The sequence below is a fragment of the Nothoprocta perdicaria genome, unplaced genomic scaffold, assembly GCF_003342845.1.
Source record: "Nothoprocta perdicaria isolate Ctin4 unplaced genomic scaffold, notPer1 scaffold_68, whole genome shotgun sequence".
Classification (NCBI taxonomy): domain Eukaryota; kingdom Metazoa; phylum Chordata; class Aves; order Tinamiformes; family Tinamidae; genus Nothoprocta; species Nothoprocta perdicaria.
The window spans coordinates 3419755-3433708 of record NW_020455954.1 but is presented as its reverse complement, the minus strand read 5'-3'; the positions used below and the strand labels follow the sequence as shown (position 1 = coordinate 3433708).

The 13954-nt window shown below is 38.8% G+C and overlaps 1 protein-coding gene across 1 annotated transcript in view; it reads right to left on the bottom strand.

The window, feature by feature from the left end:
* Window positions 1–13954, bottom strand: part of LOC112956896 (protein arginine N-methyltransferase 8) — a 60470-nt gene that overhangs the window by 19239 nt on the left and 27277 nt on the right. The window contains exons 2-3 of the mRNA XM_026050381.1: window positions 5624–5809; window positions 1166–1321 (exon numbers count right to left, since the gene is read on the bottom strand). Of these exons, the coding sequence (XP_025906166.1) occupies window positions 1166–1321; window positions 5624–5809 (342 nt within the window). The remainder of the gene's footprint in view (window positions 1–1165; window positions 1322–5623; window positions 5810–13954) is intronic.

Here is a 13954-nt window from a genome sequence, read left to right as displayed (position 1 = left end):
TGCTCCAAATCAAAAGTATGTGGAAAAATATTCATTTTTATTTTTCTGGATTAATTTTATGCTAGTTTAGCATGTGGAGCTGGTTCTGAGCAGAGTCAGATGAGCACCAGAGCCAGCACATTGAAGGCATGATGTACATGTGCAGCCAGAGATTGGGAAGAAGGGAAGGTGGTAGCACTGCAGCACCATTAGGTTGTGTGGTTAACTTTGTTACAGAACATCTACAACACTTTGCATGAACAAAGCCTGCATTAGGGAAGACTCCAGGCTAATTCTCCATAAGATTTTGATATAATAAATAATGTATCATCAGAAATACACAGTTGAGATATTCAGTGACATTTGTGTCTTCAAATGCATGGCTTTAGCCAGGTTTCAGTAAACAATGACATTATTGCTTCTTGTCTACACGGAGAGGAATCATGTACAGTTCCTTTTTATGAGCTCTGTTGGCTCCGCAGGGCAAACAGAAGTCAAAAGCAATAGGAAATTGCGTTTGTTATTTTACACACAGTACAAATAGCTCTGAATACACTGAAGGGGAAATCTTTAAAATAAGATGCTATGCCTTTATAATAAGAAGTTGTACTCTGGGGAGAACAGTGCTTTGATTCCTACAGCTTAATGGATTTAAGGTAACAATTCCCTCCCCTCGCTGAAATGCATTGTTCTGTTCAGGTTCTCTGAGTTGTAATGGACAGAAATTTGAGTTAAGGAAATTTGTTTCCAAGACCTCAAAATTTCAGATCTTAAAAAGAACTAAAAACTGGCAAGATGGTTCCTTTGACCTCCCTGAACAGGAACGAGTCCTTTCTACATTTTTTTTTAGTCAAAATAAAACACAAAGGTACCCTGAGATCAACAAAGATTATACACAAAAAAATTTTAATCTAGAAAAGACACTACAGGTAGTAGAAAACAACATAACTCCAGTGGTATCACTGTGATGTGAACCATATAAGGGGTAGGGTTGGCTCTATATTTCAAATAGGCTCTATATTTCAAATAGGAAGAATTTCAAATGAAGGCTAGGCTCTATATTTCAAATAGGAAGAATTTCAAATGAAGACAAGGCAATTAGGAGGAATCACCAAGCCAAAACCCATTTTCCTTCTTAGTCAAAGCATAACAAAGAAAAATAAAATATGAGAGAAAGTCTTCTTACCCCATATACCTTCTTGGCTCCAGCCTTTGCAGCAAACATGGAGAGGATTCCTGTGCCACTACCAACATCAAGTACAATTTTATCTTTAAAAACATGTTTATTGTGATACATGGAGTTTCTATATGTTAATGTGCGCACTTCATCCTTTAACATTTCCTATGGTGGAAAAAAAAACCAAAATAAAACAGTGTGCATGTTCTCAATACTTGCATACAGTTGCAATAGATGCATTCAGTACTGCTGCTGACGTATTTCCCTATTAAAATGATACATTCAAGCATTATTAAGATCCCACCAGTTATTCCAAGTATTTTGGGGTGCATGCATCAAATAGCTGTAAAATGAAAGCTACTTAGAGAAAGAATATTAAGAAAGAGCATGACTTCCTTCATAAAATTTTCTCTAAGTGTCAGTTCACTGTTACAAGGGATAACAGCAGCAGCTGCAGCAAGAAAAAGGAACCTGGCAGCACTGCTTTGAACACAGTCAAAAATCTCCTAAATCATGCAAAATCCAGCATGAAAATCTAGCAAACTCTCAGCAGATTTCTGAGATTCCTCTCAGACCACTCCCTATGGAATTATAAAAAGATGTACTTGAAATCTTTGATGTAAGGAACACAGGAATTCCACAACTGAGTTTGGAAATAGCATGCTTTATCCAGAGTCCACTCTGCTCTCCTATTCATTTGTTCTGATTACCAAAGAACAAGGATTATAATGAGTTACCTAGATCACTGCCCCATTATTTTAAGCTGTCATTGTTACCGATTTTTACTTCACTGACAGCGGCATATACCCATTTCTTTCCATTGGCACCATGAATTGCAGTAATCAGTAAAATAGAAAGAGGTGAGGTCAAGATCTGGGTCCCATCTTTAAGAGAAAAATAGGAATATTCAATACACACTTTAATGATTTTTTTCAGTATTCATTTGTTTTACCTCTAGAGAGCTGAACCTTGGCTTATACTACTGACACCATTTCATAGTTTTAAACAGCTAGACAAATGACTCTTTGAAGTTCAAAACAAAAGGAATCAGTCCACTGCCCAGCAGATGGAAGCACTGGTGCACCAAATTGTTACATGTATCATCTGCTCATTTATTTGTTTTGACAGGAGACTATACTCATAACTGTAGATGAATAAAGGACTATTTTGTTATTATGAAACATAGCTTAGTATCAGGCAAAGAAAGGGGCAGAGAAATAATGCTAGGCTATACATTTTCCTAAGTATGGGACTAAAACTTGGAATTTCCTAAACATTCCATGGGAATGTTTTCTTTTTCAATTTACATTTCTAATGGTTCCATAGGATTGTTACTTATATTATGGCATCACTCACTATTGCCAGATGGCACATTAATAGAACTTACGTTTACAAAGCCATAATATTCCCTGAATACATAATCTATTACTGAATCAGAGAACTGCTGAGGTTATAAGGGACCTTTGCCCCCACTCAAAGCAGGTTAAGCTGGTGCAAATTGCTCAGAACTTTAGGCAGTCAGGTTATGAATTTCCAAGAATGGAGACTCTACAATCTGTGTTTGAAAAATATCATAGTGAAAAGGGATGGATATAAATATATATATAAAAAATACATATATATGTGTGTGTATATATATATACACACTATATATATATGCTATACACACACACACACACACATATATATATTTGGTTGAATTTCTGGTCTTTCAGTTTGTATCGTTTGCTTCTTGTTCTTTCACTGGGCAACACTTAAAAGAGTCTGATTCCATCCTTTTTATTTCCTTACTCATCAGGAATTCATATACATCAGTAAGATTCTCCCTGAGCTGTCTCTTCTTAGGCTAAACAACTCCAGCCCTCTCAAATCACCTATGAGATATGTTCCAGTATCTTAATCACCGTCTTGGGGCTTCACTGGGTGTGATTCAATGCCTCTTGTGCTGGGAGTCCAGAACTGAATAAAGCCCTCCAGGAGTGCTCCTTTCAGTGCTGAATCACTGCCCTCAACCACCTGCTGGCAATACCCTTCCTAATGCAGCTCTTTTTTCTTGTCTTTTTTCTTTCCTGGAAGGGTGTATTCGTGCTCAAATTTTTACAATTCCTATTATTTTTCATTAAAATGCAAAACTGATATGCAGACCATAGGTCTCCAGAATGTATTCATGAATAAGGTCATACCTCCTTTTATTTTTAGCCCAATATGATATTCTTATCAGACCATTTCTGCAGTCTGTTGAGGTCCCCCTGAATGGCAGCATAACCATCATTCACTCCTCCCAGTTTTGTATCATCTACAAACTTCCTGACAAGGCACTCTGTCCCATTATGCAGGTCATTAACAAAGAAGTTAAACAGTATTGCCCCTGCTATTGATCCCTTGGAGACACCTCAAATAACTGGCCTCCAGCTGGACTTTGTGCTGTTAGTCAAAATCCTGTGAGCCCAGTAGTTCAGCCACTTTTCAGTCCACTTCATTGTCCATTTACCTAGTCTGTATTTTACCAGGATGTTACAGCAGACAGAGCTGACAGTCTTTCCAAAGTCAAGATAGCATCCACTGCTCTCCCCACATCCACGGAGTCAGTCTTTTCACCATGGAAAGCTGTCATGTTTGCTAGGTATGACCAAATCCATGCTGATTAACACATATTGTCCTTAATATGTCTAGAAACGGTTTTCAAGGGTATTTGCTCCATCACCTTCCCGGGGTTTCAAGTGACATACTAAATACAAGAACGATAACAGCTGCCTTTCAGTCCTCAAAAATCTCCCCCTGTCACCATGACTTTTCAAATATAATCAAAACTTGAGTGTTGAGGCTGCATCAGCTAGTTCCTTCAGCACTCATAGATCTACCCCATCAGGTCCCATGGGGTTGTGATTTTCCAATCTGTTTAAATGTTTCATATCTTGATCCTTCTCTACTGAGGATAGGTCTTTCTCGATCTAGACTTTGCCACTGCTCTTAAGTACCTGGGATGCCTGGAGGAAAGTTTTATCAGTAAAGACTTGAGCGAAGAAGTAAATTTCCATGTCCTTTGCCACCAGATCTCCTGTCCCGTTCATCAGTGTGCCCTAATTTTCGCTAGTCTTTATGCTGCTAATGCACCTATAAACATCCTTCACAGCCCCTCCCAGATTCATCTCTAGGAGTGTTTAACTTTTCTAAATCCATCCCTGCATATGTTGACAATATCTTCAAAACACTCCTGAGTTACCTCTTGGATGTACTTTTGTTTTGTTTTGTTTTGTTTGTTTAACTGTTATCAAGAGCACCTTGTTCATCCATGCACTGCTCCTGCCATTTCTGATTGACTTTCTGCATGTCAGGATAGATGGTTCTTCAACTTACAGGAGGTGATCCTTGAAAATCAACCATCTCTGTTAGACCCCTCTTCTCTCTAGTACCATCTCCTATGTGAACTTTCCAAGCAGATCACTTAACAGTCCTGAGTCTGCATACCTAAAGTCCAGTGTTGTATCCTGTTTTTTGCCTTGTTCCTTCTTGACAATATCCTGATCTCCAGGATCTCATGGTTGCTGCAACAAAAGGTGTCCCTGACTTCCGCATACCTAACTGGTTCTTCCTTGATTGTAAATACTGAGTCTAGCAGAGAACCTCTCCAAGTTGGTTCCTCGCTCCTTTGTGTCAGGAGTTGTCATCAATGCACTCCAGAAACTCCTGAATTGCTAATGGCTAGATATGTTTCTCTTCTAGCAGATATTCTTTCGCCCTGTTGGTCACATGGATCACACCTCTTCCTAGTAGTCATCAGTCCTTGTCTTTGACATCAGCTGCACAACATGTTATTGACCCACAGGAACTTTCCTCTTCTCGAGGCCTTCTCTTGCCCTGTTAGGATTGAGATAAAATCACACTTGGAACCTCTAGCTCTTCACATTTGCCTCTTTGTTTCATGCTTGATATGCTTCAGGTTTCCCCCTTGGCAGTACTGTTCATGCCTATGTGGAAAAGCAGCAGGGCATAATAGACCGAGGGCTCAACCAGTGTCAGCAGTCTATCCACAATGTCCTAGATCAAAGTGCCTTGCAAGCAACAATCCTCCCTAGACAGCAGGATAGGTCAACATATGGGGGCCTCTGTGCCCCACAGGAGGTAGTATATATATTATTCACATATATACAGATATATATACACATATTATATATATCTTACATGTGTTATATTTTATATTTTATATATTATTCACATATATATATGGATTTATGTTAATACCTATATAATATATAATATGGATTTAAGTGAAACAGAGTATTGAGTATGGGTATTCTAGAGAAGTGGGTGATAGTTTTAGCACTTAACTAGACCAACACACTGAGGACAAAGAGAATATAGCTGTTAGGTGGTAGGAAGAGGTTAAATAAGTAATAAATCAGAGAACACTTTTATTTTTCCTGTAGTGACTAATGAGAAAAAAATAAGTAAATAAACGAGTACTACCTCATGAATTCCAAAGTGAGCATAGGAGTCAAAATAATAATCCCTGGATGTCATCTCTTCTGGATTGAGGAGTTTTGCCATCTTGCCTCGGCCTGGGCAGCTTGGTTGCAATGGGACATGTATAACAGATTGCACTGGCTTTGGAACAACAATAGGCGGAGGAGGCTGGGATGGGACAGGACAAGCCTAGGAAAACATGAAATATCGTTAAAAGGCATCGTTAAAACATAACATTTCTGTCAATACCTAACCATTGGCTCTGTAATTATTATTTTAATTAGCTATGAGATGGTAACTTAGAGGACACATCAGTTATCATAAGTGGAATTCAGTGAAATGACTGTCTTCTCTTCCTGGATCTTTAACATATTTACCTTGTTTTGGAAAATTTCCTTAGTGGCTTTTTGCTTGGTGCCCTCCTGCAGCTATTTATGGCAGCACAAAGTAATTGCAAAATATTGGTATTTGCTGATTCTAACCATGCACAAAGCAGTTAAAAGCTGAGCTTTCTTCTTGTAGGGGCATTTCCTGTCAAATTGTCACAAATTTATGGGAGACAACTTTTAACAGTTTCCCCAAAAGAAGAGCTGATAATCAAAGGATTTTAAATATTGCTGACATGAAGGAGGATTCTCAGTATGTTCAGAAAAACCCCTCACACTATTTGTAGACCCTCAGAAAATGCTCAGAAAGCACAGAAAATGCTGTGAGGAGCTGCATGGGATATGTTATCCTTTCTTTAGTTTTTTATTGTGGAAATGTAGGATTCTGGTATTACCAATACCTTCCTGCCCCACCACACTTCTTTTTTTTCCTTGGTTTTATGCCTCTAGCAGCAAAATTTCAATAGGACAATAGAAACATACAACATCTGCCTGACTTGGATTTGATACCTATTGTTTATAAGGCAGAAGACAGAATTCTGCACAAAAAAAAAAAAAAAAAAAAAAAAAAAAANAAAAAAAAAAAAAAAAAAAAAATAGCAGGGAGGAGACGTAAAACATAGAAGGGCCCATAGTGTATCCCCATCTTTCCTTCTGAATATGAAGTGCTGAAAGCTGAGAAAGGCTGAATGAAACACCACAACTTCACATGGTCACCAGCAAACTGTAGGTCAACAAATTCTTGAACTGAGAAAATGGACTCTGCTTAAACTGTGTCATACCTTTTCTATTACTCTCTGGCTCCAAATTCAGTGTTTTCCCAGTAGGGACTTGATTTGCCTCAGCTTCTCCCAGATAGTTTTACAAAGTTTACATTATTTTCTCTAGATACTGTAAGAAATCAATTCCTTGTACACTTTCTGAATAGCATCAATTAGCCTAGTTACTTTGATATAAAAAAAAAATCACTTTAACTTTTTCTTCCCTTGCTCATTTGAGATTTAAATGTGTCATCTTTCAGTTATTTCCTTGGTCTATGAATACTAGAGATTTACATTCATGTAACATGTTTCATCCCAAAAAATCAATAGAAGTGCTTTCATTTGCAATAGATCTTTCCTATTTCTTGATTTTTTGACCTGTCATATCACCCAGTTCACCTCACAGCCAGAATACCTATTCTCAATTAGTATTTTTGTTATGTCTTGTTTTGAAGTCATTTCCTTTAGATTAAATCATTTTCAGATACTGCTCATTCTCTAAGGGTGTTGCTTGTGACGCTCAGTTCTTCTATTCCTAATTTCATCTTGATACTTTAATTATATACTTGAGGTTTTATACCCTAACTAACTAATATCTTTTCCCACTTGGTGTATACACTATCATTCTTTTTCCAGTTATATTGCCCTCCAATACGTTTTTTTATCTTTTACTTATTTAAACTGTGGATGTTCAAAACTGTGTTGCTACGTAATGCAAACTCTTCGAAGACTTATGCTTTTCTCCTGAAGCATGTTCTTCATCTTCCAGATCATTTAATACAGGCAAAAAAATATAAATATAACATTCATTGAATTTTCCATTCTGTTCTTCTCTTAGCTAATAAGTTTTCCAGACAGAATATAATAAAACACAGGCAATTGCAAAAGAGCTATCTACATTACTGGAGAAACAATCTGTCAGTTTTTGTAAATTATGCCAAGGGAGTATTAGTGTCTCTATTGCTGTCAAACTGCAAACTCAGATGATTTTTTTTCTACAATACAAAGCATTTTTCACAGGAAAATGAGCTCAAATTGAAGGTGACTACTCTTACTGAGTCTCGGAGAATATCTGTCCTGTTCCCAGCTGACTAGAGCTTGCCTACATAGGGTGATGAGAAATGGATTTATTCTGACTGAAGATACAAAATTAAACTTAATTCACCTATTGAGCCTAAGTAAGTAAGAAAAGATATTTTTTTCCTATTGTAAAGAAGCTAACATTGTTATCTCATGGTCTACAATACAGCCACGGTTTTCCTTTAAAGGTTGCAGCAAGTTTTTGGGTGATTCTGCTACAGTAGAGGAGTGGCAAGATAACTTTTATTATGCCACTGAGATATTATTAGAGCTTCAACTCAAGTTTATCTGCAGTGCCTGGATAATTAATACTCTCAACAGTCCATCTACTTCTCTACCAGAGGATAGATATTCCACGTAGTGCAAAAAAGCAAACAGTTATCAGGTCTGCTTCTCACTTGATTGTTGCCACCCAGAATCGTCTAGTAAAATGTGTTTATGGTGGTTGTGTGAAACGGAACACCTCTGATTCATGTATTGTCCATCTGCCTTGTGCTTATTCAGAGGAGGGCATAAAACTGAGAAACTCAGAAAACTGGGTGGGAAGACCTTCTCAGCCAGCAGCACACGTCCTGGAAACTTTAAATCAAATTCTTCAGTGGAGTTCTGCTCTAGGCATTAGGGCATGCATTTCAAAATCAAGTGATGTAATTTTGCACACTTGCAATTGACACTAATCATTTTCACTTTAATTCTGAGAATGTAGGACAAACTAACCATCACAGAAATAGCATTGCAAGTGGAGCTCAGGAAATCAGTGGATTCTTCCAAAGTTTGCTGTAGATGCTGTGAGCAATTTTGGTTGGGAGCAACTCATGTTCTGTGACAAGAATCATTGAAAAAAACATAAAAGTAATGGACTATTGCAAAGTAGAGAAATATGATGCAAGTTGTTGTATTAGAAACAATAAAGTCTTTAGGTCTACATCTCTGTGCTTGCTAGATAGAAATGATTAAACTTTTAAGAACATGGCTTGAAGAGAAAATATGCCTCCAGAGAAAAGCCATTAAGAAAAGACAGTTTCCATAATCTCTTCATCAGAAAAGTATCCCTGATATGATTTACTACTTTAGTACACATATATGTCCTGTCAAAAATGATTAATTTAATAACTCCCCAAAAGAGAAGGGACCTGGACTGGCAGTAAACCTCTTGTCAAACCATCTAAATTAACCAGTTATCAAATCAGGATTCCAGTAGGCTGCACACAGCTGCAGAGCACTGACCACTGCTGATGCTGAAGTCTGAAAGAATGCAAGCAGCTGCCACAGAAACTATTCATCAGTGTGCTAAATAAGCATCACTCCAGTTTTCCATCCCCCCCTTTTCTACTGCAAACAGTGTAGGAGGATATGAATGATCTGGAAATAGCCTTTTCCACTGCTATTATGGGATTTAGAAGCTGGTGTTGTGTGTCATTTCAACACCTAAGTTAGATGGAAATTAGGCTATCTACATAAACGGTTCTGATAAATACAAAAGAGAACTGGGTATTCAAGAACTGCAGGCTATTTTGAAAAGGTGAGGTTTTAAGGGTATCCATCCACCCACAGACAAGCAAGATGAGATTGGCACCTTTTTTGAAAGATTTGTGACAAAAACTGAAGCATGCAGAGTAAAAAATAAACTTAAATTTCAATATCAGTTCCTTGATATTGCAGTGGAGACACAGGACTGGAGATTAAAATTAAGTACAGGCAAAGCTGTTGTTCGAGCTGCAGTGTTGTCCTTGTCAAGTTATTTATGCTTTTATGGGCATTGAGGGAGTTAAAAATAACTTCTGCCTGGAAAATCCTACCCTTTCATTAAGAAACTCTGATTGCAGATGGTGTTATGGTTTAACTAGAATTATTTTCAGCATTCACTTAAAAAAAAACTTTATTGCATCTGAATGTTAAAAGCAATTATTTCTTGGATCAAATATTTCATGTCAAACTACTAGAATTGAATATGCTAGTACTATTTTCTTCAGTTTAAACTTAATAATATGCATCTTTAGCATTTAAAAGATTATCATCTGATATGCAATTGACATAGCAGCTCCAACAGTGCAGTCTACTTCTGCTGCAGGAGTAAGAGCATAGCCAAATAGGGAAGGCATTTTGTACCCTTTTGCCAAATGTGAGTCTAATATTTATAACAGCTTCTGGAAGTCACTACCCAGGTGCGCATGTTAAAATATCCTTAGTTCTGTTGGCTGACAGACTTTTGGAATAAGACTTGCGGTAGTTTCATGAATGTGTATCTTCACAGAATCACAGAATGGTTAAGGTTAAAACAGACATCTAGAGATCATACAGTCCAACCCCCTGCTCCAGTAGGGACACCCAGAGCACAGGGCACAGGGCGGCATCCAGGCGGGTTTGGAAGACCTCCAGAGAAGGAGACTCCACAGCCTCCCTGGGCAGCCTGTGCCAGGGCTCTGTCACCCTCACAGGAAAGAAGCTCTTCCTCACATGGAGACGGAACTGCCTGTGTTTCCACTTGCACCCATTACCCCTGTCCTATCACTGGCCACCACCAGACCCCTTCCTCTCTAGATTCTCCCCTAAGATACTTATACGTATTGATCAGATCTGCTTTCAGTCTTCTCTAAGCTAAACAGGCCCTGCTTGCTTAGTCCTTCCTCATACGACAGATGTTTGAGTCCCTTAATCATCTTTGTTGCTCTCTGCTGGGCCCTCTCTGGAAGTCCTACATCTTCCACATCTTGTCCTGGGGAGCCCAGAACTGCCCCCAATACTCCAGGTGCGGCCTCACCAGAGCTGAGCAGAGAGGTGGGATCCCCTCCATCCACCTGCTGCCAACATCCTCCTGATGCAGCCAGGATCCCATTGGCCTCCTTGGCCAGGAGGACACCCTGCTGACTCATGGGTAACTTGGTGTCAATCAGAACTCCCAGGTCCCTCTCTGCAGAGCTGCTCTCCAGCAGATCAGTCCCTAATCTGTGCTGGTGTCTGACTTTATTCCTCCCCAGGTGCAGGACCTGTTGAGGTCTTGTCCTTGTTGCACCTCATGAGGTTCCTCTCTGCCCAACTCTCCAGCCTGTCCAGGTCCCTCTGGATGGCAGCACAGCCCTCCGGAGTGTCGACCACTCCACACAGCTTGGGATCATCTGCAAACTTGCTCAGGGTGCACTCCGTGCCCTCGTCCAGGTCATTGATGAACAAATTGAAGAGCACCGGGCTCAGCACTGACCCCTGGGGGACACCACTGGCCACAGGCCTCCAACTGGACTCAGCCCCATTTATCACCACCCTCCGAGCTCTGCCATCCAGCCAGTTCTCAATCCAACATCTTCAGTGATCTTTGGGTTAAGCATGGAATCTGGTCCCTTATCTAAGCAAAGGAAATTTTGATGTATTTTCTGAGAAAATTGTCACAGGCGTTTCTTTGGGTGGCCCATTATTAATCTTTGAGCTTGTCCAACCCAACTCCCTTTGAAAGAACTGGGGAAATTTCAAGTACATTTGTATTCCTACACATTTCTTGAAAAGCAGAAAATAGGCAAAAGAAAGTCCAAATTAATGATGCATTATAAGTAAAGTACACTGATTTCATTTATTATTTTACTTGACAGCAGCTAATTGAGATAACTAGTATATGCTGTATGTGTGTGATCTCCAGACTAACCATCCAGTATGATTAATCATGAAGATGTAGTAGGAAATCTAGGTAGAGCTCAGAACTGATCCGGAAGATGAGGGAATAAAGTGCGCACAGATGCAGGAAAAAATCTTTATTACTTGTTCCCCTGTTCATGCAAAAGCTTCTTTTTTTTTTTTTTTTTTTTTTCCTCCCCCAGGGATGTAAAGTGTCAAAGGAGTGTGATGTGCAGAAAGACTAAGGGGTAACAAGAAAGAGACAAGGACAGACACAAATATTCAAATGCAGACAGACAGCACTGGTTAGCAATGAAACTTTACCTATTTATTTACCTGTTTTCAACAATTAGAGACCTGAAAGCCTAGATAGAGCATTGATAGACTAAACAGAAGCTGTCTTTCCTGGTAGATTTTCTCTGTTAGTGGAAGATTTGTGGTGTGATATGATATATGGTATGATATGTGATAGGTGGTGATATTTGGTGATATGTGGTGATATTTGTGGTGTGAATCACCATGAAATAGCCAGTTTCTCAGCGGCTGTAAATCTGCTTACTGCTTCATGAAAATTAGCCTCAGTCAGTTTACAATTGCAAGTCACTTAGAATTCAGTGCAATCTGAATTCTGTGTAAACATTTTAAGGGTTTCTCAGATATGAAATACATTCTGTGAGATGGGATTGAGAACTCATTCTTAAGACTGCTTGTTTAGAAGCTACTACTTCTTCAGCCGTTTCACGGCACACATTCTTCTGAACTTTCCTGACAGAGTGTTTGAAATGCACAATGGTAAATGAACCTGCCATAAACAAATCTGTCCACTTCTTATCAGTGTTTAATTCATTGTCCTTTACAGACAGGCATAGCTCAGAGTGCATTGCTCTTGCTTCAAGTTCTCCTCACACTAATTGTGATGCTAAGAATATTGTAAAAAACCTGATACGTATTCTGAAACCAAAGTCCTTGGTTTGCCATAGAATAAAGGCTCAGTCTAGAAACCCTGTGACTAAGCAGACATACAAGGAACTTATTTATATAGTAAGCAGTCAAATTCCAAACAGGTTAAAGATGCCAAGAGGTCATCAGTATGCTAAAGGCATGCTAGCATATTTGGACTTCACCAGGAATAACAGTGATTGGTGAGAAAATGCAAAGTCCACAAAAGTATCCAAATTGAAAGTTAAAATGTTTAAATATTAGAATGTAAACACAAGATATGAACTTTGACACCTTTGTGAATCTGACCCAGGGATATTACATGATGACTATCAAATAAGAACTTACAGAAAAGATGAAACCAGACTGTTCTTCATAGGTGCTCACTGATAGATCACAAGCTATAATAAGGGAAATTGCCATTGGGTGTAAAAGAACATTTCTCCCCTTGGAGAGTGGCTAAGCATTGAAACAAATATCTAGTTCCTGAGCATACTACTCTAGTTTTGACATTATCTTTGTTCTGAGCAGGATGCTGGGCTGCACAAGCTCCAGATGTCCTTCCATGTGTATTATTCTATGATGGCAAAATATGGATTATGCAGGAGAAAGAGACAATGTCGACAGGATAAACTTGTAAACCTAAGCCTTGTGGAAACAAAGAGGTGTGTTATGTCCTGGACTTATAAATTTACACATTCAATATGAACACACAAGTAGCCTTTTCTCAAGAAATTCAGGGCTACAGACTGTCGGGAGAATGGGAGGACACAGTGTTCTGAAATGACTGGATAAGGAATGGAGAAAGTCTGAAGCGATATGTAACAGAACCCTTCTGAAGTGACATGAAATGAGAAGACAGGAAGCAAGATTTGGAGCGATCTTAAGAATGTGTAGCGTTACTAAATACCTGGGCAATTTTAGATTATGCTCTGTACTGGTGCAGTTAAAAACAACACACATTCACCCTGTCCTCTTGCCCCAGCATGCAGCCTGGGATAGAGCAGCCTAAGACTGGCTCGTATTGCAAATTGTATGAAAACTAAGATTTAATTCAAGCTGTATTTCTTTTTGTAAAGACAGCGAATGTGCAACAAGTGTAGAGTAGAAGGTCCGATGTAGAGCTGAACACCTTATGATATTTGTGCTCACCTATTTGAGCAAAGAACAGAAGATATGGTAAGAGAAAATGTATTACTCTTAACAGAAATTTAGTCTTTGCAAACAGCCTCACGAAAGGATAGCAAAGCATCGTTTGAACAATATTGAGAGGTCTTTGTCTCAGGACAGGATTGCAACTTGATTATCTTTGGCATCTGATAGACCTAATGTATATTACTCTATTAGACTTATTGCCAAATGTTCTGGATTTAAAAGATCCCTGTTACAAGGAACAGCTACAAAGATACCCGTGCTTTCACCTTAACAGTATTATGTAGAGTTGAGGCTCTATCAGGCATCTGTTTCTGTATTGTTTTTGTTTGATTTGGTTTTGCATGTGTTGCTATGAGCTCCTTTCTACAGACAGTTTCCATGGAAATATTTTGAGATCACAAGTGGCTACT